The sequence below is a fragment of the Heptranchias perlo genome, chromosome 2 (assembly GCF_035084215.1).
Source record: "Heptranchias perlo isolate sHepPer1 chromosome 2, sHepPer1.hap1, whole genome shotgun sequence".
NCBI classification, from domain to species: domain Eukaryota; kingdom Metazoa; phylum Chordata; class Chondrichthyes; order Hexanchiformes; family Hexanchidae; genus Heptranchias; species Heptranchias perlo.
Window position 1 is genome coordinate 161,865,479 of NC_090326.1, and position 26,852 is coordinate 161,892,330.

The window sequence follows — 26,852 nt, forward strand, 5'->3', positions numbered from 1 at the left end:
TGGATAAATGTGAGGTTATCCACTTTGGTTGTAAAAACAGAAAGGCAGCTTATTATCTGAATGGTGATAGATTGGGAAAAGGGGAGGTGCAATGAGACCTGGGTGTCCTTGTACACCAGTCGCTGAAAGCGAGCATTCAGGTGCAGCAAGCAATTAGGAAGGCGAATGGTATGTTGGCCTTCATTGCAAGAGGATTTGAGTACAGGAGCAGAGATGTCTTACTGCAGTTATACAGGGCCTTGGTGAGACCACATCTGGAGTATTGTGTGCAGTTTTGGTCTCCTTATCTGAGGAAGGATGTCCTTGCCATGGAGGGAGTGCAACGAAGGTTTACCAGACTGATTCCTGGGATGGCAGGACTGATGTATGAGGAGAGATTGGATTGACTAGGCCTATAGTCACTAGAGTTTAGAAGAATGAGAGGTGATCTCATCGAAACATATAAAATTCTAACAGGACTAGACAGACTAGATGCAGGGAGGATGTTCCCGATGGCTGGGAAGTCCAGAAACACGGGTCACAGTCTCAGGATATGGGGTATGCCATTTAGAACAGAGATGAGGAGAAATTTCTTCACTCAGAGGGTGGTGAACCTGTGGAATTCTCTACCACAGATGGCAGTGGAGGCCAAGTCATTAGATGTATTCAAGAAGGAGATAGATATATTTCTTAATGCTAAAGGGATCAAGGGATACGGGGAAAAAGTGGGAACAGAGTACTGAGTTAGACGATCAGCCATGATCATTTTGAATGGTGGAGCAGGCCCAAAGGGCCGAATGGCCTACTCTTGCTCCTATTTTCTAAGAGTGGTGGTGTTGGTTGAGCGATGAGTATTTTCCCAGATGAAAGAACTCCCTGCTCTCTTTCAAATATTGCAACCAACTGAACAGGCAGACATGGCATCAGTCCAATGTCTTATCTGAAAGGCACTCCCTCAGTACTGCACTCAGTTGTGTGCTCAAGCTGAACTCCTGGAGTGGGGCTTGAGTCAACAAACTTCTGAGTCAGAGTCAAGCACGGCGCCAAACAGCCAGGGCTGCCAACACACATGACCTCCCGTCTCCCACTGCTCTGCCTCCACCATTGGTCCACCAACATGTCCAATCCTGGCAGCGTAAAGCCTTCCCAAGCCAATCGGGAAGCGAACAGACTCTTTGTTACCCGATTGGGTGATTCTCAGCTTCAGCCCTTTTTCCCATCTCCAATGTTTTTTTTAATAAGTATTCATAACTAATAAGCTCTGAGTCTTGACTTCAACACAGTGAGGCTGCAGGGAAGAGGAAGAGCGCACAATTTTTTTAATCTCCCGATGGTTTTTCTCCCGGGTGATGCTCGCAGCAGTGTTCTGGAGATCAATCTTCAATTGCTGGAGACTCCAGGACAATCCTGGAGGGTTGGCAACCCCTACAAACACCCGATGCACCATTACACAAACGCAGCGCAGTGGTGACTGAAGATATAAACACCCCTGGGAAAACTTTCAAAATGTAACAGGGCAATTGAATATACGTTACAAAAAAAAATTTTGGACAGTGTCTCAAGGCTCTCGGGTTCAGATGAAGTTTGCCAACTGCAACTTGACATCACTCAGGCCCCTCGGGCGTTTTGTCCCTCATGGCACATCCCCAGCCATTAATTAATCTCTACTTAGACTGAACCGTCGCTGTAGCAAACATTCCCAACTCAAGTTTTCTTTTTTATTCTACCTGTATCATGCAAAGCTTTCTTAAAACAAAAATTGAGAGAAACCAAGGTGAATGGCCAAGCTCACAGTACATGACACCAACTGAAGTAGGATAGTAGCAGTGTAGGAGAAAAGATGAGGGAAATCAGGAGGTATGGTTAGGGGATGACTAGCTTGGGTTTTAAGAGCCTGAAGATTATAAGAGAGAGGAGAGACTGAGGGAGATAAGGAGCTCCACGGTTTTGAGATCTTAGGAACATAGGAACAGGAGGAGGCCAATCAGCCCGTTGAGCCTGTTAGATCATGGCTGATCTGTATCTTAATTCCATTTACCTGCCTTGGTTCCAAACTGTTTAATACCCTTGTCTAACAAAAATTTATCAATCTCAGTTTTGATAGTTCCAATTGACCTCACCTCAACAGCTTTTTGGGGGAGAGATTTCCACTCCCCTAAAGTGCTTCCGGACATCACCCCTGAACGGCCTAGTTCTAATTTTAAGGTTATGCCCCCTTATTTTGGACTCCCCCCACCAGAGGAAATAGTTTCTCTCTTTCTATAAATAATATAAACAATAAATGGGAGGATACTGAGAGGTGTAGAGGAACAGAGGGACCTTGGAGTGCGTGTCCACGGATCCCTGAAGGTAGTAGGACAGGTAGATAAGATGGTTAAGAAGGCATATGGGATACTTTCCTTTATTAGCCGAGGCATAGAATAATAGAGCAGGGAGGTTATGCTAGAACTGCATAAAGCACTAGTTAGGCCACAGCTTGAGTACTGCGCACAGTTCTGGTCACATTACAGGAAAGATGTGATTGCACTACAGAGGGTAGAGAGATTTATGAGGATCTTGCCAGAGTTGGAGAATTTTAGCTATGAGGAAAGATTGGATAGGCTGGCGTTGTTTTCTTTGGAACAAAGGAGGCTGAGGGGAGATTTAATTGATGTGTATAAAATTATGAGGGGCCTAGATAGAGTGGATAGGGAGGACCTATTTCCCATAGCAGAGGGGTCAGTGACCAGGGGCCATAGATTTAAAGTAATTGGTAGAAGGATTAGAGGGGAGCTGAGGAGAAAATTTTTCGCCCAGAGGGTGGTGGGGGTCTGGAACTCACTGCCTGAAAGGGTGGTAGAGGCAGAAACCCTCAACTCATTTAAAAAGTACTTGGATGAGCACTTGAAGTGTAGTAACCTACAGGGCTACGGACCAAGTGCTGGAAAGTGGGATTAGGCTGGATAGCTCTTTTTCAGCCGGCACAGACACGATGGGCTGAATGGCCTCCTTCTGTAACCTTCTGTCCTAGGAGGAGTGTTTGCTAGTGCTGTTGGGGAGGGTTTAAACTAAAGTGGCAGGGGGTTGGGAACCTGAGCAGGGAGAGAGAGGAAAGCGTAACAGGAAGGGACAGAAGGTATGGAGTAATAGGTAAAGTGTTAAAAAAGGAAAAAGCAGGAACTAAGCGTCACAAAACAGATTTGAAAGTTCTTTATCTGAATGCACGTAGCATTCGTAATAAAATGGACGAGTTAACGGCACAAATAACTACGTATGGGTATGATCTTGTGGCCATTACAGAAACATGGCTGCAGGGTGACAACGACTGGGAATTAAATATGCCAGGGTATTTAACAATCAGGAAGGACAGGCAGGAAGGAAGGGGAGGTGGGGTGGCTATGTTAATAAAGGAAGGAATCACTGTAATACAGAGAAATGATATTGGGACAAAGCATCAAGATAATGAAACAGTTTGGGTGGAGATAAGGAATAATAAGGGAAAAAAAACACTCGTGGGCGTAGTATATAGGCCTCCTAATAGTTGCAACTCTGCTGGAAGAAGTATTAATCAGGAGATAGTCGGGGCATGTAATAAGGGAACAGCCATAATTATGGGGGATTTTAATTATCATATTAACTGGACAAATCAAATTGGGCAGAGCAGCCTTGAGGACGAGTTCATTGAGTGCATCAGGGATGGATTTCTTGAGCAGTATGTAACTGATCCTACAAGGGGGCAGGCAACCTTGGACCTGGTCCTGTGTAATGAGTCAGGATTAATTAATAATGTCCTAGTTAAGGATCCCCTTGGAACGAGCGACCACAACATGGTTGAATTCCATATCCAATTAGAGGGTGAGAAGGTTGATTCTCAAACAAGCGTACTGAGCTTGAATAAAGGAGACTATGATGGTATGAGAGCGGAATTGATTAAAGTGGACTGGGAAAATAGATTAAAGGGTAAGACGGTACATGAGCAGTGGTGTTCATTTAGGGAGTTATTTTACAACTTTCAAAATAAATATATTCCACTGAGGAAAAAAGGGTGTAAAAGAAATGACAGCCATCCGTGGCTAAGTAAAGAAATCAAGGATAGTATCCGACTAAAAACAAGGACATATAAGGTAGCCAAACTTAGTGGGAGGATAGAAGATTGGGAATTCTTCAAAAGACAGCAAAAAGTAACTAAAGGATTGATTAAGAAAGGGAAGTTAGATTATGAAAAGAAATTAGCAAAAAATATAAAAACAGATAGCAAGAGTTTCTATAGTTATATAAAAAGAAAAAGGGTGGCTAAGGCAAACATAGGTCCCTTAGAGGATGAGACCGGGAAATTAATGGTGGGAAACATGGAGATGGCAAAAATGCTGAACAAATATTTTGTTTCAGTCTTTACAGTAGAGGACACTAAGAATATCCCAACACTGGACAAACAGGGGACTCTCGGGGGGGAGGAGCTAAATACGATTAAAATCACTCAAGAGATGGTACTCAGTAAAATAATGGGACTCAAGGCGGATAAATCCCCTGGACCTGATGGCTTCCATCCTAGGGTCTTGAGGGAAGTGGCAGTAGGGATTGTGGATGCTTTGGTGATAGTTTTCCAAAATTCCCTGGACTCAGGAGAGGTCCCGGCAGATTGGAAAACTGCTAATGTAACACCGTTATTTAAAAAGGGTAGTAGGCAGAAGGCTGGAAATTATAGGCCAGTTAGCTTAACATCTGTGGTGGGTAAAATTTTGGAGTCTATTATTAAGTAGACAGTAACGGAACATTTAGATAAGCATAATTTAATAGGACAAAGTCAGCATGGCTTTATGAAGGGGAAGTCATGTCTGACAAATTTGCTTGAGTTCTTCGAGGATATAACGTATAGGGTGGATAAAGGGGAACCAGTGGACGTAGTGTATTTAGACTTCCAGAAGGCATTCGACAAGGTGCCACATAAAAGATTATTACTTAAGATAAAAAAATCACGGGATTGGGGGTAATATTCTGGCATGGGTGGAGGATTGGTTATCGAACAGGAAGCAGAGAGTTGGGATAAATGGTTCATTTTCGGACTGGCAACCAGTAACCAGTGGTGTTCCACAGGGGTCGGTGCTGGGTCCCCAACTCTTTACAATCTATATTAACGATTTGGAGGAGGGGACCGAGTGCAACATATCAAAATTTGCAGATGATACAAAGATGGGAGGGAAAGTAGAGAGTGAGGAGGACATAAAAAACCTGCAAGGGGATATAGACAGGCTGGGTGAGTGGGCGGAGATTTGGCAGATGCAATATAATATTGGAAAAAGGGAGGTTATGCACTTTGGCAGGAAAAATCAGAGAGCAAGTTATTTTCTTAATGGCGAGAGACTGGAAAGTACTGCAGTACAAAGGGATCTGGGGGTCCTAGTGCAAGAAAATCAAAAAGTTGGTATGCAGGTGCAGCAGGTGATCAAGAAAGCCAACGGAATGTTGGCTTTTATTGCTAGGGGGATAGAATATAAAAACAAGGAGGTATTGCTGCAGTTATATAAGGTATTGGTGAGACCGCACCTGGAATACTGCATACAGTTTTGGTCTCCATACTTAAGAAAAGACATACTTGCTCTCGAGGCAGTACAAAGAAGGTTCACTCGGTTAATCCCGGGGATGAGGGGGCGGACATATGAGGAGAGGTTGAGTAGATTGGGACTCTACTCATTGGAGTTCAGAAGAATGAGAGGCGATCTTATTGAAACATATAAGATTGTGAAGGGTCTTGATCGGGTGGATGCAGTAAGGATGTTCCCAAAGATGGGTGAAACTAGAACTAGGGGGCATAATCTTAGAATAAGGGGCTGCTCTTTCAAAACTGAGATGAGGAGAAACTTCTTCACTCAGAGGGTGGTAGGTCTGTGGAATTTGCTGCCCCAGGAAGCTGTGGAAGCTACATCATTAGATAAATTTAAAACAGAAATAGACAGTTTCCTAGAAGTAAAGGGAATTAGGGGTTATGGGGAGCGGGCAGGAAATTGGACATGAAGCTGAGTTCGGATCGGTCAATGCCCTGTGGGTGGCGGAGAGGGCCCAGGGGCTATGTGGCCGGGTCCTGCTCCGACTTCTTGTGTTCTTTAGATTTGTGGTTGGGATCAGATCAGCCATGATCTTATTGAATGGCGGAGCAGGCTCGAGGGGCCGATTGGCCTACTCCTGCTCCAATTTCTTATGTTCTTATGTTCTTATGTAACTTTGTATGATTCTATGATCTATCCTATTAAATCCTTTGATTACCTTAAACACCACGATTACATCACCCCTTAATCTTCGATACTCAAAGCAACACGAGCCTAGTCTCTGCAATCTGTCCTCACAATTTAACCCTTTTAGCCCCGATATCATTCTGGTGAACCTGCGATGCACCCCCTCCAAGGCTAATATATCCTCCCTGAGGTGCGGTGCCCAGAACTGAAAGCACCGTACTCCCGATGGGGTCTAGATTGGGAAACGATGCTCTGAGTCTTGACTTCAACAGGAGGAGGAAGAGTGCAGCCGGCAGCATATTTGCAGCTGAGCAGAAACTAGTAAGGAACGTTTGGAGGAATAGTAACTGTGATATTTTAGAGGAAGAACTGCAACACAGGGCAGACAGTGTGAGAGAAAAAAGATAAAAAAAGACTAGCACCTTTCATGACCTTAGGATGTCCCAAAGCGCTTTACAGTCAATTAAGTACTTTTGAAGTATAGTCACCCTTGTAGTGTAGGGAAATGCGGCAGCGAATTTGCCCAAAGCAAGATCCCACACACAACAATGTGACATTGACCAAATAATCTGTTTTAGTGATGTTGGTTAAGGGATGCTGGGACTAAAACGTACGATACTACAGTCAACATAAAAAGCCTTGGCTTCTGTCAATCCTTGCTTTTTCATCTCCAGTGAAAGGAAACACGGGAAATTCAAAATGATTAAAGAGACATTTAGTGATGCTGGCCAGGACAACGGGGAGACCTCCCCTGCTCTTCTTCGAAATGGTGCTATGGGATCATTTACATCCACCTGAGAGAGCAGTCGGGGCCTCGGTTTAACGTCTCATTTGAAAGATGGCACCATCCGAAAGTGCAGCGTTCCCTCAGTACTGCAATGAAGTGTCAGCTTGGATTATGTGCTCAAAACTCTGGAGTAGGACTTGAACCCACAACCTTCTGACTCAGAGGTGAGAGTGATACCACTGAGCCACAGCAGCAAGAGAGAGAGAGAGCGCGCGCATGCTTTTTCAATGGAACACAAAATATTTTCTCCTTTAGTTTCTTTTTTGCCGAACTTTAAGAAAGCGTAATCATATTTCAAAACAGGAAGCAAATTTCTCCAATTCCCTGTGCAAATCTTTTCACCAGTCCCCGATGACATGGTATTACCTATTGTTCCAAAAGGTGGCAGCACCTCCAGGATGTGACAATCGTGCATGCTCTCCCACTCGTAGTAGATGGCGGATTTGCTATTATTCCATATCTGCAGATAACACAGCAAACGAGATAACTGAATGCATTTGTTCTGCAATATCTAGTATGTTACAGACAGAATTGTTACAAGTCAGCGCCTTACATCTGTTTCTCCTTCTAAAACACTTTAAATTGATGGGCCATTTAGGTTATAGAGTCATGGAATCTTACAGCACAGCAGGAGGCCATTCGGCCCGTCGTGCCTGGGCCGGCTCTTTGAAAGAGCTGTCCAATTTAGTCCCACTCCCCAACTGTTTCCCCATAACCCTGCAAATTAGTCCTCTTCAAGTACATGTCCAATTGCCTTTTGAAATTTCCTATGGAATCTGATTCCAACACCCTTTCAGGCAGTGTGTTCCAGATCTTAACAACCCTCTGTGTGAAAATATTTCTCCTCATTTCCCCTCTAGGTCTTTTGCCAATTATTTAAAATCTGTGACCTCTGGTTACTGACCCACTTGCCAGAGGAAACAGTTTCTCCCTACTTGCTCTATCAAAACCTCTCAACATTTTGAACACCTCCATTAAATCTCCCCGTAACCTTCTCTGCTCTAAGGAGAACAATCCCAGCTTCTCCAATCTCTTCACGTAACTGAAGTCCCTCATCTCTGGTATCATCCCAATAAACCTTCACTGCACCCTCTCCAAGGCCTTGACATCCTTCCTAAAGTGTGGTGCCCAGAATTGTACACAATACACCAGCGGAGGCCGAACCAGTGTTTTATAAAGGTTTAGCATAACTTCCTTGTTTTTGTACTCTATGCCTCTATTAACAAAATCCAGGACCCCATGCGTTTTCTTAACCGCCTTATCAACTTGCCCTGCCACCTTCAAAGATTTGTGAAAATGCGCCCCCAGGTCGTTCTGCTCTTGCACCCCTCTCAAAATAGTATCATTTCGATCATACTGCCTCTCCATGTTGTTCCTCCCAAAGTGCATCACTTCACACTTATCTGCATTAAATTGCATCTGCCATGTGTCTGCCCATTTCACCAATCTGTCCATGTCCTCCTGAAGTCTGTTCCTATCCTCCTTTTGCTACATTGCCAAGTTTTGTATCATCCACAAACTTCGAAATTGTACTCCCTATACCCGAGTCCAGGTCATTTATATATAACAAGAAAAGCAATGGTCCTAATAGCGACCCCTGGGGGACCCCACTGCATACTTCTCTCCAGTCAGAAAAACACCTGTTCACCACTACTCTCTGCCTCCTATCCCTTAGCCAATTACGTACCCAAGTTACCACCGTCCATTTAATACCAAGTTACCGCCAACAATTCTTCACACGCTGAGTCCCAAGCTCTTCCGCCACCGTAAAGAGGCAGCAAGCAGAAGCCAGAGGGAGAGCAAGAGGGTCAAGCATAGAGTCACCCTGGGAGGACTTTGCATGCCAAGACGGAGGCAGGCAAGGAAAGTATGCAGGGTAAGAAATTTTAACAATAATAAAATAACAGGGTACGATTCCACGCACCCTGAGGCACCTGGCCGAATTGGTCATTCTTCACGTGCAAGTCTGACTGTGAGTGGTGGCGGGCTGTTCAACTGTGGACTGCATTAGAATTGAGTTTGACACTGTCCTCACCTGACGCTCAAGGGGGCGCTGGCCAGCAATAAGGAGAGGGGAGCCAACTTATTTCTCCTCTCTTGGGGGAGCTCTGTACCCATTTATACACTGTTCTCATCAATGCTCTGTACCTGTTATTTTTTATGGGATAAATTTAAGAGTCCGTGCTGCTGGAGTGGGGGCCTTGCACAAATGGGGAATTCAGGCATGCACTGCTGATGATTTCCAACCGTTAGAAAGAAAGAGTTTGTATTTATATAGCACCACTCATCTTAAAGCATCTTATAGTAAATGAATTACTTTTGAAGTGCAGTCAAGCAAGGTAGTCAATTTGCACACAGCAAGGACTCACAAACAGCAGTGAGATAAATGACCGGTTAAATCTGTTTTGGAAGTGTTGGTTGAGGGATAAATGTTGGCCAGGATAACAAGAGAACTCCCCTGCTCTTCTTCAACGATCTTTTACATCCAGCTGAGGTCAGATGGAGCCTTCAGTTTAACGTCTCATTCGAAAGACGGCACCTCCACTAGTGCACCATCCCCTCAGCGCTGAAGTGTCATACAATCATAGAGTGATGCATTTGGCCCATCGTGCCTGTGCTGGCTCTTTGAAAGAGCTATCCAATTAGTCCCATTTCCCCTGCTCTGTCTCCATAGCCCTGTATATTTTTTCCCTTCAAGTATTTATCCAACTCCCTTTTGAAAGTTACTCCTGAATCTGCTGCCACCGCCCTTTTCAGGCAGTGCATTCCAGATCATCACAACTCACTGCATAAAAAAAAGTCTCCTCATCTGATTCTTTAACCAATTACCTTAAATCTCTGTCAGCCGAGATTATGTGCTCGATCCACGGAGAGGGGCTTGAACCCACTGACTCAGAGGCGAGAGCGTTAGCGCTGACCAAACACCGAGACTTAAGATGAATGGTCAGTAAGTGGCAGGCAAGTCCCCCTGCTGAGGAAGGGTCATGGACCTGAAATGTTAACCGTAACCTCTTTCCTTTCTCCTGAGAGACGCTGTCTGACTTGCTGAGTGTTTCCAGCATTTTCTGTTTTACTCCCGCCCGCAGTGCAGCCTGATAAAATTACCCCCCTGTGGCCTCAGAACATTTATTGGCTTAATTGAGTCTGTTTGTCGGGGAAACCTATTTCACGTACGTGGAGCCCGTGTTGAATCTCTGTTCCGTTTTACACATTTATGGATAAAGTTTTTCATTTTCCGGCAATAGCGCTAAATTCCAGACCTCAAAATACTTTTTCAGAGTGGTGGTCATGTAGTTCTCGCCCGGGATGAGGATGGCATAAGGCTTCAACAGAACCTGGAATGGGTCGGTGTAACCTTTAACCTCCACCTCCATCGCTATGATGTTGCTGACTGCTGTGGAAGCTGTTTTCATAGATCTTTCTAAGTTATTTTTCCTGAAATTTGTAAGGGAGAAAGGATTTAGTTTGGAAGAAATATACATTCGACACGTTACAGTTCGATTTTATTTTGGTACCCAACAGATAAACATGAGGATTATCTTCCGTATGTTTTGGTTTATTCAAGGGAGAGCTGACCAACTTTGTGACAGGACGAGGGCATAGCTGGCTAGGGCACATTTATTTCCCAACCCTAGTTTTGCCCCTTGAAGGTGCTGGTAGGTCCTCTTGCAAGCAAATCCTTTTATAACTGATAGCAGCCTTGCAGGCAACATCAGAGGGTATTAAGAGTCATGTGTAGGGGGATGGATGCCAGGTTCCCTTTAGAGGGCATTGTCATGTGGAAAAGGGTTAAATTATGAGGACAGGTTGCTTAGACTGGGCTTGTATTCCCTCAAGTATAGAAGATTAACAGGTGATCTAGTTGAGGTGTTTAAAGATGATTAAAGGAGTTGATAGGGTAGATGGAGATAAACTATTTTCTCTGGTGGGGGGAGTCCAGAACAAGGGGGCATAACCTTAAAATTAGAGCCAGGCCATTCAGGGTGATGTTAGGAAGCATTTCTTCACACAAAGGGAAGTGGAAATCTGGAACACTCTCCCCCAAAAAGCTGATGAGGCTGGGGATCAATTGCAAATTTCAAAAACTGAGATTGATAGATTTTCATTAGGCAAGGGTATCAAGGGTTACGGAACCAGGGCAGATAGATGGAGTTAAGATACAGATCAGCCATGATCTGAGTGAATGGCGGAACGGGCTCGAGGGGCTGAATTACCTACTCCTGTTCTTATGTTCCAACGGAGTGATGTGTAGGCCATACAGGAGATGGGTGCCAGATTCCCTTCTCTGAAGGCCATTGTCAGCAGTGTAGATGAAAACATAAAATTACAAAGCGATATTGATAGATTAGGTGAATGGGCAAAACTGTGGCAAATGGAATTCAATGTAGACAAATGTGAGGTCATCCACTTTGGATCAAAAAAGGATAGAACAGGGTACTTTCTAAATGGTAAAAAGTTAAAAACATTGGTTGTCCAAAGGGACTTAGGGGTTCAGGTACATAGATCATTGAAGTGTCATGAACAGGTGCAGAAAATAATCAAGAAGGCAAATGGAATATTGGCCTTTATATCTAGAGGACTAGAGTACAAGGGGGCAGAAGTTATGCTGCAGCTATACAAAACCCTGGTTAGACCGCACCTGGAGTACTGTGAGCAGTTCCGGGCACCGCACCTTCGGAAGGACATATTGGCCTTGGAGGGAGTGCAGCGGAGGTTTACTAGAATGATACCCGGACTTCAAGGGTTAAGTTACGAGGAGAGATTACACAAATTGGGGTTGTATTCTCTAGAGTTTCGAAGGTTAAGGGGTCTTCTGATCAAAGTTTATAAGATATTAAAGGGAACAGATAGGGTGGATAGAGAGAAACTATTTCTGCTGGTTGGGGATTTTAGGAGTAGGGGGCACAGTCTAAAAATTAGAGCCAGACCTTTCAGGAGCGAGATTAGAAAACATTTCTACACACAAAGGGTTATAGAAGTTTGGAACTCTCTTCCGCAAACAGCAATTGATACTAGCTCAATTGCTAAATTTAAATCTGAGATAGATAACATAAGAAATAGGAGCAGGAGTAGGCCAATCGGCCCCTCGAGCCTGCTCCGCCATTCAATAAGATCATGGCTGATCTGATCCTAACCTCAAATCTAAATTCATGTCCAATTTCCTGCCCGCTCCCCGTAACCCCTAATTCCCTTTACTTCTAGGAAACTGTCTATTTCTGTTTTAAATTTATTTAATGATGTAGCTTCCACAGCTTCCTGGGGCAGCAAATTCCACAGACCTACTACCCTCTGAGTGAAGAAGTTTCTCCTCATCTCAGTTTTGAAAGAGCAGCCCCTTATCCTAAGATTATGCCCCCTCGTTCTAGTTTCACCCATCCTTGGGAACATCCTTACCGCATCCACCCGATCAAGCCCCTTCACAATCTTATATGTTTCAATAAGATCGCCTCTCATTCTTCTGAACTCCAATGAGTAGAGTCCCAATCTACTCAACCTCTCCTCATATGTCCGCCCCCTCATCCCCGGGATTAACCGAATGAACCTTCTTTGTACTGCCTCGAGAGCAAGATAGCTTTTTGGCAACCAAAGGTATTAAGGGATATGGGCCAAAGGCAGGTATATGGAGTTAGATCACAGATCAGCCATAATCTTATCAAATGGCGGAGCAGGCACGAGGGGCTGAATGGCCTACTCCTGTTCCTATGTTCCTATGTTTTACAACAACTCGAGCTTTCACAGTCATTTGTTTTTTCTGGTACCATTTTGCAGAAAAAAGCTTACAGCCAGCAGGAGGGGAGGAGACTGACACCACATGACTGGACTCAAAAGATATCTCCATATTATAAAAAAGATAAAAAGGCATTAGAGAAGGATGGTACCAGAACTGAGAGGATATATGTATCGGGAAAGGCTGCACAGGCTGGGGCTCTTTTCTCTAGAGAAGAGAAAGCTGAGAGGTGACCTGATAGAGGTCTTTAAGATCATGAAAGGGTTTGATAGGGTAGACATGTTGAAAATGTTTCCACTTGTGGGGGAGTCCAAAACTAGAGGTCATAAATATAAGATAGTCACTAAGAAATCCAATAGGGAATTCAGGAGAAACGTCTTTACCCAAAGAGTGGTTAGAATGTGGAACTCGCTACCACAAGGAGTAGTTGAGGTGAATAGCATAGATGCATTTAAGGGGAAACTAGATAAACACATGAGGGAGAAAGGAATAGAAGGATATGCCGATGGGGTGAGATGAAGAAGGGCAGGAGAAGGCTCCTGTGGAGCATAAATGCTGGCATAGACCTGTTGGGCCGAATGGCCTGTTTCTGTGCTGTCGACTCGATGTAACTCTATGTAAAAGGAGCACTTACATTACAGCAGTACCGTCAACTCCTATTGCTCAGTCGGTGGCACTACTGAAGGCAAGTAAATCCAGCGGCAGCAAAGATCTGGTGTTGCTGGGTCTCCTGATGTGCCGCCGGTCCCCAGACTCTGGGTAGCAAATACACCAAGTCAGATTCAGCGCATCTGTGGTTCAAAATTGTGATTATGAGGGGGCCTCCTGTCCTGACCCTTGGTAGGGTTGGACAGATTCCTGGAGGTTTCATCACATGACCTCCCGTCTCCAACCGCCCTGCCCAGTCAAACAGCCTCATTCCCAGCTCCGATGTTTTTATAACTAATAAACGAAAGTGTTCAAAGAAAATGAAAAAAAACCCAATTTTTTTCAATATCCTTATGATTTTTCTCCTGGGTGTTGCTCGCAGCAGTGTCTAGGAGATTAATCTTTAATTCCTGGAGACTCGGCAACCCTAACCCTTGTTCCCTGGAAAGACACAACGGTCAGGTAAATTGGGCCGAAACTCATTAAGATGGGCCTCTGCTCCCTTTGCGTTGCTTCGGGACATCTTGGGGCTTACTTGGAGGGGGTTGGGGGGGAGGAGCTCCACCTGTATCTGCAACAGATGCAACCCACCACTTCCAAAGTGATGAGGCAAGAGAGGAGGAACCCAGCCTCCCACCTCTATTTCCCGTTGCATCATCCTCGCAGCACCCAGACACCAGGGTGGCCCAGCAAGCTGGCAGTGGGACTCGCAGCGGGTCCCTTCTCAGATTGGAAGGTCTGAGGGAGCCCACACAGTATGCTGGAGACGGGTCGTGTCTTTTTTTTTTGAGGATCGGACATCGAGTTACATCGAAACTACAGCGCAGAAACAGGCCATTCGGCCCAACTGGTCCATGCCGGCGTTTATGCTCCACACAAGCCTCCTCCCTCCCTACTTCATCTAACCCTGGCAGCATATCCTTCTATTCCTTTCTCCCTCGTGTTTTTCTAGCTTCCCCTTAAATGCATCTATGCTATTCGCCTCAACTATTCCTTGTGGTAGCGCATCCTTGTGAATCTTTTTTGCACCATCTCCAGAGCCTCTATATCCTTTCTATAATATGAAGACCCAGAACTGTTCGCAGTACTCCAAGTGTGGTCTAACCAAGGTTCAATACAAGTTTAACATAACTTCACTGCTATTCAATTCTATCCCTCTAGAAATGAACCCCAGTGCTTGGTTTGCCTTTTTTATGGCCTTATTAACCTGCATCAATACTTTTGGTGATTTGTGTATCTGTACCCCCAGATCCCTCTGCTCCTCTACCCCATTTAGACTCTTTTTATCCAAGCATTATGTGGGCTCATTATTCTTCTACCAAAATGCACCACCTCACACTCATCTATATTGAAATTCATTTGCCAATTACACGCCCATCCTGCAAGTTTATTAATGACCTCTTGCATTTTGACACATTCTTCCTTCGTATTAACTACATCAGCCTGCTTCTATCCTCCAATGGCAATCAGCAGACCACAAAGGCCTGTCTGGAGTTGGGGCAGAAGGGGGGCTAGGAAAAGGAGCCCTTTATATGCAGAATGGTGCAGCCTGTTAACCCGTGCACAGTCAGTCAGTTTGCTGGTTGTGACAGTAGACCGATATGGAAGCCACCGAAGATATATAGAATTACATAGAATTCACAGCACAGAAACGGGCCATTCGGCCCAACAGCTCCACACGAGCCTCCTGCCACCCTACTTCATCTAACATTATCAGCATAACCTTCCAATCCTTCCTCCCACCTGTGTTTATCTAGCTTCCCCTTAAATGCATCATGATTGTAAATGCAGCAGAGTGCTGGACCTAGATCAGTCTCTTGAGCACCTACAGTCAGGTCCTAGGGATGGAAACACACCTTGTCGCCCAGTCCCCTGCAAGTATGGGTTCCGAACAACATGAGACAGGGAGACAGCCCGCTAATAACCTACCTACTCCCGTTACGTTCATTCAGGTTAGAAGGTTCTGGAATGTTCCGCAGTACAAGGCAAAACACGCTGTGATAATCCTTCAGCTGCGAAAGGAAACAAGATTTCACTCAAAAAATCAACATTGAATTAGAAAACGTTGGAAATACAAGGGTCTGTCAGCCTGGGTGAAAAGAGAAGATAGCTCAATGTTACTGCTTCAGACGTTTTGTGTGACTGAGGGTCTCACGTTAACCTGTCCCTTCGCTTTAAAGCTGTTGATGGGCCTGTTTATATTATTTATCTTTTACGTCCATCTGACAGGGCCTCAGTTTAACACCTTATCTGAAAGATGACCTTCTGGCCCAGAGATGAGTCAAGGCTGACACTATAGGGAAATCAAGGAGGTTGGTATTCTGGAAGGATGGAATCAATTGGGCTGAAAGAGCTTTCTTCATCCAAACCGATCGTGTGAGATATAAACCAGACAGATAGCAGGTAGGATATGCACACCTTCCATACAGATAGGACCAGGAATCAATAAATAAGTTGCTTAAACATGGGGTAGAATCATAGAATCTTACAGCACAGGAGGCTATTCGGCCCATCGTGCCTGTGCCGGCTCTTTGAAAGAGCTATCCAATTATTCCCACTCACCCACTCTTTCCCCCATAGCCTGCAATTTTTTTTTTCAAGTATTCATCCAATTCCATTTTGAAAGTTATTATTGAATCTGCTTCCACCGCCCTTTCAGGCAGTGCATTCCAGATCATTACAGCAACAGATGTATTCTGGTACTGGCCTTTGTGGATTAAAGGGGTCTGCCAGACGCAGCCACCTGTACCTGTAGTGTTTTGTTACTACTGAACTAAATATTATATAGGGACAGGAGTAGGCCATTCCGCCTGTCAAGCCTTGTTCCGCCATTCATAGAATCATAGAATCATAGAAGTTTACAACATGGAAACAGGCCCTTCGGCCCAACATGTCCATGTCGCCCAGTTTATACCACTAAGCTAGTCCCAATTGCCTGCACTTGGCCCATATCCCTCTATACCATCTTACCCATGTAACTGTCCAAATGCTTTTTAAAAGACAAAATTGTACCCGCCTCTACTACTGCCTCTGGCAGCTCGTTCCAGACACTCACCACCCTTTGAGTGAAAAAATTGCCCCTCTGGACCCTTTTGTATCTCTCCCCTCTCACCTTAAATCTATGTCCCCTCGTTATAGACTCCCCTACCTTTGGGAAAAGATTTTGACGATCTACCTTATCTATGCCCCTCATTATTTTATAGACTTCTATAAGATCACCCCTTAACCTCCTACTCTCCAGGGAAAAAAGTCCCAGTCTGTCTAACCTCTCCCTATAAGTCAAACCATCAAGTCCCGGTAGCATCCTAGTAAATCTTTTCTGCACTCTTTCTAGTTTAATAATATCCTTTCTATAATAGGGTGACCAGAACTGTACACAGTACTCCAAGTGTGGCCTCACCAATGCCCTGTACAACTTCAACAAGACATCCCAACTCCTGTATTCAATGTTCTGACCAATGAAACCAAGCATTCCGAATGCCTTCTTCACCACCCTATCCACCTGTGATTCCACTTTCAAGGAGCTATGAACCTGTACTCCTAGATCTCTTTGTTCTATAACTCTCCCCAACGCCCTACCATTAACGGAGTAGGTCCTGGCCCGATTCGATCTACCAAAATGCATCACCTCACATTTATCTAAATTAAACTCCATCTGCCATTCATCGGCCCACTGGCCCAATTTATCAAGATCCCGTTGCAATCCTAGATAACCTTCTTCACTGTCCACAATGCCACCAATCTTGGTGTCATCTGCAAACTTACTAACCATGCCTCCTAAATTCTCATCCAAATCATTAATATAAATTCAGTTAGGTCATGGTTGATTTGTATCTTAACTCCATCCACCCGCCTTGAAACAATTATTGAAACAATTACACGATTTCCATTTTTTTTCTTGGTGACATTTCCACTCCTCTGGGCTGACAGGGAAAAAAAATTGGGAAAACGTAAGAAAATGTGGGAATACTACAGGAAATCTCAAGCGGGTCAGACCCACAGACAGATAAACTCGTCTTACCTCTTGCGGGAAATAAGCGAGGAAGAACTCGTGATCCTGGTGAGGTTCCAAAACTCCTTTGTCCGGGCTGATGTGAAAGGCTGATTTTAAGTCCTGATCATAATCCAGGTTGGTGGGTTCGATACATTCTCCGGGAATAGCACACATCAAATTAGGCTTTAGTATTTGCCAGCAAAAGGGAAGCTCCACGTGCCTACAAACAAGAACGGATTGCAGGAACTACTTCTAACTCATACTGGGATACAAATCCACAGGGCCCAGAGACCCACCGATACCTCATGACAAAGGCCATTGTTCACATGCGGGCTGTTTTCATTGAATCATACAGCACATAATGGAGGCCATTCATCCCTTCGTGCCTGTGCCAGCCCTTTGAAAGAGCTATCCAATTAGTCCCACTCCCTTGCTCCTTCCCCATAGCCCTGCAAATTTTTCCTTTTCAAGTATTTATCCAATTCCCTTTTGAAAGTTACTGTTGAATCTGCTCCCACCACACATTCAGGCAGTGCATTCCAGATCATAATAACTCGCTACGTAAAAACATTTCTCCTCATCTCCCCCCTGCTTCTTTTGCCAATTATCTTAAATCTGTGTCCTCTGGTTACCGACCCTCCTATCTGCTCTGTCAAAACCCTTCATAACTTTGAACATCTCTATTAATTCTCCCCTTCACCTTCTCTACACTAAGGTGAACAATTCCAGCTTCTCCAGTCTCTCCACGTAACTGAAGTCCCTAATCCCAGGTACCGTTCTAGTAAATATCCGCGTTTTACCGCGAATGGCATCACAACCAAGCCCAATAATGCCCTTAATTCATTATGAATACTCATGGCCTCTCCCTGGATAGCAACCAGGAGCAGGAGCTCCACATGATATTGCTGCTTTGCTAGATCACGACGCCGAAGCCAAATTTGGGAACCCAGCCACCATCTCGGCAGAAACTGGGACTTTCCCGGTCAGTCCGTTCCAATTCGGGCAGTGCACTTTCCCACTGAGCCACTGAGGCGAATACTAGAATTTACATTTTTAAGAAAACATCTGCCCGAATTTTGGGTTGTGCCTCTGGTTGCTTATCTTAAATCGAATGGCGTTTTACTTGCTTTACGTAGACTTGAATTACTTTCGGAGCAGTAATTATCACTCACTGCTCACATGAGGTTTGGGGTCGATTTTTATTCCCGGGCGGGAACACGGCCTAGCGGGCAGGAAGCCAGCCCCTCCATTGGGCGGTAGCAGGAAGGCTCGGCCGATTTTACCAGCCTGGCCTCATTAGTGTTCCGCTTGCCGACTCCCCGAAACGGCCTTGAAGTCAACTGAAAGCAGCTGACCCAGTCTTTAAAAGTACCCCTCTCCATTTTAACTGCCCCCCCGCCTCGTTTCCGCGGCCAGGGTGGGGGGGGGTTCTTAAAATTCCCCCTTCATATATGCTGGGTACGGTAGAACATGCAAGGACGTTGATCAGAGCGACCGTACTAATAGGTGAATTGTTGGAATGCGCACAGGGCAATTGGAAAATCATTATTCTACAGCCAAATTAATCGTCATTCAGCAATGTGATCTGGTGTCACTGGAACACAACGGGAATTCTATGCAGGAGAATTGAATGGAAAATGGGTTATCCATTGGAATTCTATACAACAGGAGTGAATGGGAATTGGTTTGGTCCGTTGGAATTCTATACATTGGGAGTGAATGGGAAGTGGTTTCGTTCATTGAAATTCTATACATTGGAAACAAATGAAAAGTGGTTTGTGCCATTGGCATTCTACAAATTGGGAGTGAATGGGAAGTGATTTTGTTCATTGGAATTCTATACATTTACGGAGTGAATGGGGACTGAACTGTAACAGCAAAAATGTTGGCAAACAGATATAATCCCTCAACATCTGACAATAGATATCACCCTGAACAGATTCAATATTGAGATCATTATCACAAGACCAGCTCCTGTAGCTGAATCCATTCAAAGTGTTGTTTCTCATCTGCTACCATTGCTTTACTAAACATTCTGCTCCATCAGCAGCAAGGGCTGACCAGCTCAGCCTTATTCATCAATAGCAACTCAATTTTTTGATCCTCCTTTTATTCTCATTTAGTCCCCTTTTCAAGCCACCCCTCCCCCTCCATTTGGTGCAGTACGTCAAATTCCCTGGTTGAGATGCTGTCAGGTGGCCTGCCCCTAGGCATCTGCCAATGTTGGCTTTGTAAACTGCCTCTAAAAGGGGCATAAGAGCAGCCAAAGGTGCCTTATCAGAAATGCACTGGGTGATAGTCTATTCCATAAGGCAACAACTCAAAAAACGCGAAGTGGCTGAGCTTAGTTTATAGTTTCCTCAGCGTGTAGGTTGCACTGAGGCTGACAGCACTTTGGTTTAAGGAAGGTGCAGGTCTCAGTAAGAATTTTTTTTTAAATCACAAAGAAAATCGCTATCAAACTCCAGGAATCTCAGTTACTCCAGGATCAGGTGACCGAGCCACCTAAATTTTTGGACGTAAATCTACGCCAGCTCATTATCCAGGAAAATCGCCCGAGCCGGACTTTTGCATGGCAGAGGCACTCTGTAAATGAACAGCAGAAGGTTTCAGCGGACGTTCCTTGGAAGCGGGGCAAATGATAGAGGAAATTCGCGCGTAGCGATGTTTTGGCATAAAATCAGCGCAAGTTAGTTTACGTGCAAATTTCCTCGTTAAAAATTCCAGGAAATTCCGGCCCAATATGCCACAGGACAACTCTCTCTCAACAGAACTTTATTTCAGACATGAATCCATTGGTAACACAGGGGCCTAGTGCCCAACTTTTAATCGTTTTCTTAGCGAGACATTAGAAAAACAGTGACCGTTACACTTACGTAGTGTTGCGGATGATGAGCTGCTTCTGAGAATAAACACATAGGTTGGTAGCATCAAAGCGCACAAAGTGTTCTGCTGTTATATCTCTGCATTCTCCTGGGGCAGTTATGCTCTCTCCACCAGTGATAGAGATGAAATCCAGAGCAACCTGCTGACCAGTGCCTGGGATAACAGAGAAAATTAAACAGAGGAAAGTTGCGTACGTGTTTTTTTTAATATCTGCCATTATGTGACAATTGACTGAGGCAGACAATTCACTTCTCAACAAAATAGCACATTAATTCAGCTGGCAGCAAAGGTTGCAGATGAACAGCCTGCCTAAGCCACGGGTTAGAACTCCCATTTATTGTTCCCCTACTCACCTGAGGGTGCTAAGTCATGCAAGGATTTGGTTCCAAGGGACCATTCCAAGTATTGATTACTCTCTGTGTAAATGGCCATACTGACACCAAACGGTGTTACTGACATAAATGGCCCTACTGACACCAAACAGTGATACTGACGTAAATGGCCCTACTGACACCAAACGGTGATACTGACATTAAATGGCCCTACTAACACCAAACGGTGAAATTGACATTAAACAGCCCTACTGACACCAAACGGTGACACTGACATTAAACGGCCCTACTGACATTAAATGTCAAAACAAAATTAGCTATTGCCAGTTGCAAAAAAATCTGTACCTCCTCATTCACTGGTCGAATCCCATCCTTTGAAGATACTGGTCAGTGGGTATGGCAGGTGAATGTTGGGAACAGACACAGGAATGCAGGAAATATTACTGATCACAAACTCTGATAAATCTTTAGTTTGTTACCTGATAGTACAAAGTCTTTCACTTGGCAGTTGTCACACACCATGGTAACAGTTTGGGAGAAGGTTTCTGAAGTAGTTGGAAGGAAGGCAATCTACGGATTAAGCAATGTAGATACATCATATATTACAACATTTAATTATGCAGTTCTCCTGTAACAGTCAGTGAGATAAAAGCCCATATTATTGAAGTTTAAGACACATGGGGCCATTTTAGTGCAACATGGTATTGCTATATACTGAGGTACATGGTACAGTCTCAGTCATACAGCAACAACTTGGATTCATACAGAACCTTTAACGTAGTAAAACGTCCCAAGGCGCTTCACAGGAGCGATTATCAAACCACATTTGACACCAAGCCACATAAGGAGATATTAGGACAGGTGACCAAAAGCTTGGTCAAAGAGGTAGGTTTTAAGGGGCGACTTAAAGGAGGAGAAAGAGGTAGAGAGGCGGAGAGGTTTAGGGAGGGAATTCCAGAGCTGGGGGCCTAGGCAGCTGAAGACACGGCCACCAATGGTGCAGTGATGAAAATCAGGGATGCACAAGAGGCCGGAATTGGAGGAGCGCAGAGATCTCGGAGGGTTGTAGGGCTGGAGGAGGTTATGGCGATAAGGAGGGGTGAGGCCGTGGAGGGATTTGAAAACAAGGATGAGAATTTTAAATTTGAGGCATTGACGGACTGGGAGCCAATGTAGGTCAGCGAGCACAAGGGTGATGGGTGAACAGGACTTGGTGCGAGTTAGGATATGGGCAGCAGAGCTTTGGATGAACTCAAGTTTATGGAGGGTGGAAGGAGGGAGGCCGGCCAGGAGAGCATTGGAATAGTCAAGTGCTACCAATTGAGCCAACCTGATATGTAACGAGCCCGTTTCGGCCCACTGTGTCTTTGCTGGTGCTAGCAACGCACTGCAGGTATCTACTTCAGTCCAGTTTCCCTGCTCTTTCCCGAACCCTTTCATATTTCAATATCCACCTCCCTCTTAAATGGCTGTAATTGAATCAGCTTCACCCCATTGGCCAGAACTCAAGGTGAGAGGGGTTTTATTTACTAACCTCCAGTATCAGGGCCTGACCTGGATGCAACTCAAACACGGCAGGCCTGATTGCAAATGGAGAAACGTCCAGAAAGCCAGCAGCTGCCACACTCTATAGAGTAACAAGAGTAAATAGTGTGAGCAGTACTGTGCTTATATCAAGCAATAATATTTAATTTTTGTAAACACAGTTGGAGAACAAGGTTCTGTTATTTTGTTCGAGTGTATAAATGAATCCAAGCAACAACATGTAGTTCCTTCATTTCTATGATTCATTGCTCATTACTGAACCCAGTGACCAACAGGAAGCGCTTCCCCGTATAGTGCAGCCACAGCTCAAAACGGGTATAGGTTGGTATAAACAATGAGTAAAACTCCCTTTATTCTGTTCCATTAAAGTCTGTAAAGGTCGTCATCAGAAAGAGGATTTCCCCAACTGGACCAGAGGAATAGTTCCATTTCCCAAACCAGCCATCCTTAGGAGTGAAGTTGCTAACTTTGTGCTGTGGGCTCGTGCCCACTACAGACTGGGTTGAAGCCATTCCCAAGATCATTTCAGAAAGAACCCTTACAGTCAGATTATCATAGAATCTTACAGCACAGAAGGAGGCCATTCAGCCCATCGTGCCTCCTGTGCCAGCTCTTTGAAAGACCTATCCAATTAGTCCCATTCCCCTGCTCTTCCCCATAGCCCTGCAATTTTCTCCCCTTCAAGTATTTATCCAATTCCCTTTTGAAAGTTACTATTGAATCAGCTTCCACCTCCCTTTCGGGCAGTGCATTCCATGTGGCACCATCCAGTCCCTTCAGTGACTAATTAGTGCCAGTAGAGGTCATGAAAGCATTACTATAGCTCACAACCTCTGCACATTTGTAGGTGTGTCAAAATCTAGCAAACTGATTGGTTAGTTCAGAGTCTAACTCTCCAATTTGTAAGTCAGGTCAGAACAAAAATGCAGCTGTCTGTCTAAATACTTTTAGGTCAAAAGGGTTGATTATGTGGTACAGGAAAAGGAATCACTTAATGAAATAGGCACGGTGCTTAACAGAACACCCTGAATGGTTAAGACAGTCAGATGTGGGAGCAAAGGGCTGACTGCACAATCCCATCCTCTCTGCGGGGAGCCACATTCACAACAAGTCACAGGCACGCAGACCATCATTTTTCTTCTATTAAAAAAAGGTTCGGTCCTCATGATGGATAAAAACTAAAACCAAAGCACTGCCACACTTGATGCAGCTCTCCCAAATGTTTTTGTCAACAATTTCAAAGAGCTTTGGCTCTTTATGTTTGTCAGGCAAGGGTATTAAGGGTTACAGAACCAAGGCGGGTAAAACGGAGTTATGATATAGATTAGCCGTGATCTAATTGAATGGCAGAACAGGCTCTAGGGGCTGAATGACCTCCTCCTGTTCCTATGTTCCTTTAAACTACTTCCTGGGAAGTGGTGTTCAAACTTACTCAATGTTTTGTGGTGCAATGTCATTCAATACCGTTTTGTCTTGCTCACAAGCCACTTGGGATATTGCAAGATGCTGCTGCATGGAGTGATGGGATACTGGTCTGTTCCTGTGATTCCCCGCACTGTGAGCTTCTGGATTCCCAGAGGCAGCTTTAAAAGGGCCTTTTCAATTGATCCTCAGATAGTGGGATAGCCCTGGCTCCTAATGTTATATTGAAAACCAGGAAATTAAACCTGCAACCTCCTAGTCTGTAATACCCTGGGCAATGTTTCTACCCAGTAGATCACCAGGTAAGTTCCTCAATTAAAATCAAAGACAAAAACTCTTATACTCAAGTCTGCAGAGTACTACAAGTTTTAGTCACCTGCTTTTACTGGTGGTCTCCTTTAAACAGGGCAGGATTCCGAAAGTTTATTAGTGAAGCAAAGCACAGCAAGGAGTGCCCAGCTTTCTGTGCCCTCATCCTGTGATTCCCAGCTCCTGGTTCGCTAAAAACCATACGGAATTCTCACCCTGAAGTTTGTAGTCGGCCACATTTTCTTCGGCATCATGCAGAAACAGCCGGAGTTATACCCATCGTTTCTGCACAGGAATTCCGCAATCTTCACTCCACCTACCAAGCAGTATCCGCAGTCTAAAGTACCAGGTACTGCGGGTCACAGAACGGAAACAGAAATTTACTCTTTACATTCAAAATTCTCAGTAATGTTTCAACGGTTATGACTTTTGGTGCTTATTTTAGGTTTTTTCTTGGTCGCACTAAATCCAGGTCTCTCTTTTTCTCGTGTTTATGTCATGTTTTATCACGTTTCTTAAAAACATCTCGAAGTGCTTCACATACGGTGAATTATTTTGAAATTCAATTGCTGTTTTTTTAGGCGAACGTGGCAGCCATTTTGTACAGACCAAGGTCCCACAAGCAGCAATGAGATGAACGATCAGTTAATCTGCTGTGAGTGGTTTTGGCTGAGGGGGGAAACATAGGCCAAGACACCCTGAGCCAGGAGGCCTTTAACATCCACCTGAGCAGGCAGACCTAGTTGAACATCACATCTGAAGGACACCACCTTCAACACAGGGAAAAGTACTGACCTAGATTGTGTGTTCAAATAGAAAGTACAATCAGAGCAATATTGGGTGAGAAGAAATTAGGAGAATTGTTATTCCATCCTCGATGGTAGATGTAATACTGGAGGACAGACACAATGAATGCTACGTCTGTAACACTGTTCAGGTCAGTATAACAATATTTGGCGAAAGCTTGCTTGGTACAAATTTAACAGTCAAAACATCGGTCTGTCCGTCAGTTGTGTTCTGCCCCAGGGCACACATGAGATTCTTGAGCCACTTACTAGAGAAGAGTAGCTGACGTTGTTTCTTGTTGCCTTCCCAATGGTTTTTTATCTTCGGAGTACGTTCTTCGAAGTGGGCTGCAACCAAGGCTTAAAAGCTTCACCTATCCTTTACAATGGGGGTCGGTTACCCGCACCCATTGGATGAAAGTACCCCCTTCCTCCACTGAAGGTCAGTATTCAGAGCCGGTGCTCCAGTCTCTGCTTGCCAGGGCTGTCTGAAGTGGGGCTCGAACCCAACCCTTCTGACTCAAAGGCAGGAATACTACCACTGAGCCAATGGCACCCTGTCCGGACATGAGTACCCCACTGGAAGTCACGGTATTTAGAGACCATATTCCAGTCTTCACTTGCCAGGGCTGTCTGAAGTGGGGCTTGAACCCTTCACCCTCTGACTCAGAGGCACGAATGCTACCACTGAGACAAAGAATCACTCCCCAAAACAGAGGTATATCAGGCAGATTTGGTCCTGTTGATTTTACCTGGAAGTGATAGACATCCCATGGTGAAGCAGAGCCAAGCGAATGCTGGGTGACTCCCCGCAGGGAAGGAGGGAGAACCGGACAGGGCATAATTCCAGAGGCCAATCGCATCCACCTCCCAGAAGACAAATTCTGACCAATACTAGTGCAGTGTGACTCAGTTGGTGGGTCAGAAGGTTGTGGACTTGAGCTCCATACTAAGACTGAGCACATGATCTGGGTTGACACTCCAGTGTAGTACTGAGGAAGAGCTGCATTGTCAGACTTCAGAATGAGGTGTTCAACCAAAGTTCTGTCTACCTCAGTTCAAATGGACATTATTCAAATTATACTATTCCATAACACCGAACAAAAGCATTCCCAGTGCCTTGGCCAACATTCCTCTCTCAAGGGGTAAGGTAGCATAGTAGACTAGTAATCCAGAGGCCTGGACTAATAATCTGGAGTCATGAGTTCAAATCCTGCCAAGGCAGCTGGGGAATTTAAATTCAATTAATTAAATAAAATCTGGAATTTAAAAAAACTAGTATCAGTAATGGTGGCCATGAAACTACTGGATTGTTGTAAAAATCCATCTGGTTCGCTAATGTCCCTTAGGGAAGGAAACCTTCCGTCCTTACCTGATCTGGCCTATACGTGACTCCAGACCAACAGCAATGTGGTTGATTCTTAATCGCCCTCTGAAATGGCCTAGCAAGCCACTCAGTTGTACAATCTCGCTACAGAAAGTCACAATAAGAATAAAACTGGACGGACCACCAGGCATCGGACCACTAGGCATCGGACATGACAAAGCCAAACCAAGCCCAGTCGACCCTGCAAAGTCCTCCTCACTAACATCTGGGGACTTGTGCCAAAATTGGGAGAGCTGTCCCACAGACTAGTCAAGCAACAGCCTGACATAGCCATACTCACAGAATCATACCTTTCAGCCAATGTCCCAGACTCTTCCATCACCATCCCTGGGTATGTCCTGTCCCACCGGCAGGACAGACCCACCAGAGGTGACGGTACAGTGATATACAGTCAGGAGGGAGTGGCCCTGGGAGTCCTCAACATTGACTCTGGACGCCATGAAATCTCATGGCATCAGGTCAAACATGGGCAAGGAAACCTCCTGCTGATTACCACCTACCGTCCTCCCTCAGCTGATGAATCAGTCCTCCTCCATGTTAAGCACCACTTGGAGGAAGCACTGAGGGTAGCAAGGGCACAAAATGTACTCTGGGGTGGGGACTTCAATGTCCATCACCAAGAGTGGTTCAACTACTGACCAAGTTGGCCGAGTCCTGAAGGACATAGCTGCCAGACTGGGCCTGCGGCAGGTGGTGAGCGAACCAACACGAGGGAAAAACCTACTTGACCTCGTCCTTACCAATCTACCTGTCGCAGATGCATCTGTCCATGGCAGTATTGGTAGGGGTGACCACCGCACACTCTTCGCACTCAGGACACCATCCAACGCGTTATGTGGCA

At 44.9% G+C, this 26,852-nt stretch overlaps 1 protein-coding gene across 2 annotated transcripts in view; it reads right to left on the reverse strand.

Annotated features, from left to right (window-relative positions):
• The window catches only part of dlec1 (DLEC1 cilia and flagella associated protein), a 162,290-nt gene that overhangs the window by 74,437 nt on the left and 61,001 nt on the right, over positions 1–26,852 (reverse strand). For both annotated transcript variants that reach the window (XM_067968317.1, XM_067968308.1), the window contains exons 12-19: positions 24,055–24,191; positions 22,098–22,190; positions 21,043–21,133; positions 20,222–20,384; positions 17,373–17,565; positions 15,281–15,363; positions 10,236–10,410; positions 7,342–7,435 (exon numbers count right to left, since the gene is read on the reverse strand). In XM_067968317.1, coding sequence (XP_067824418.1) covers positions 7,342–7,435; positions 10,236–10,410; positions 15,281–15,363; positions 17,373–17,565; positions 20,222–20,384; positions 21,043–21,133; positions 22,098–22,190; positions 24,055–24,191 — 1,029 coding nt within the window. The remainder of the gene's footprint in view (positions 1–7,341; positions 7,436–10,235; positions 10,411–15,280; positions 15,364–17,372; positions 17,566–20,221; positions 20,385–21,042; positions 21,134–22,097; positions 22,191–24,054; positions 24,192–26,852) is intronic.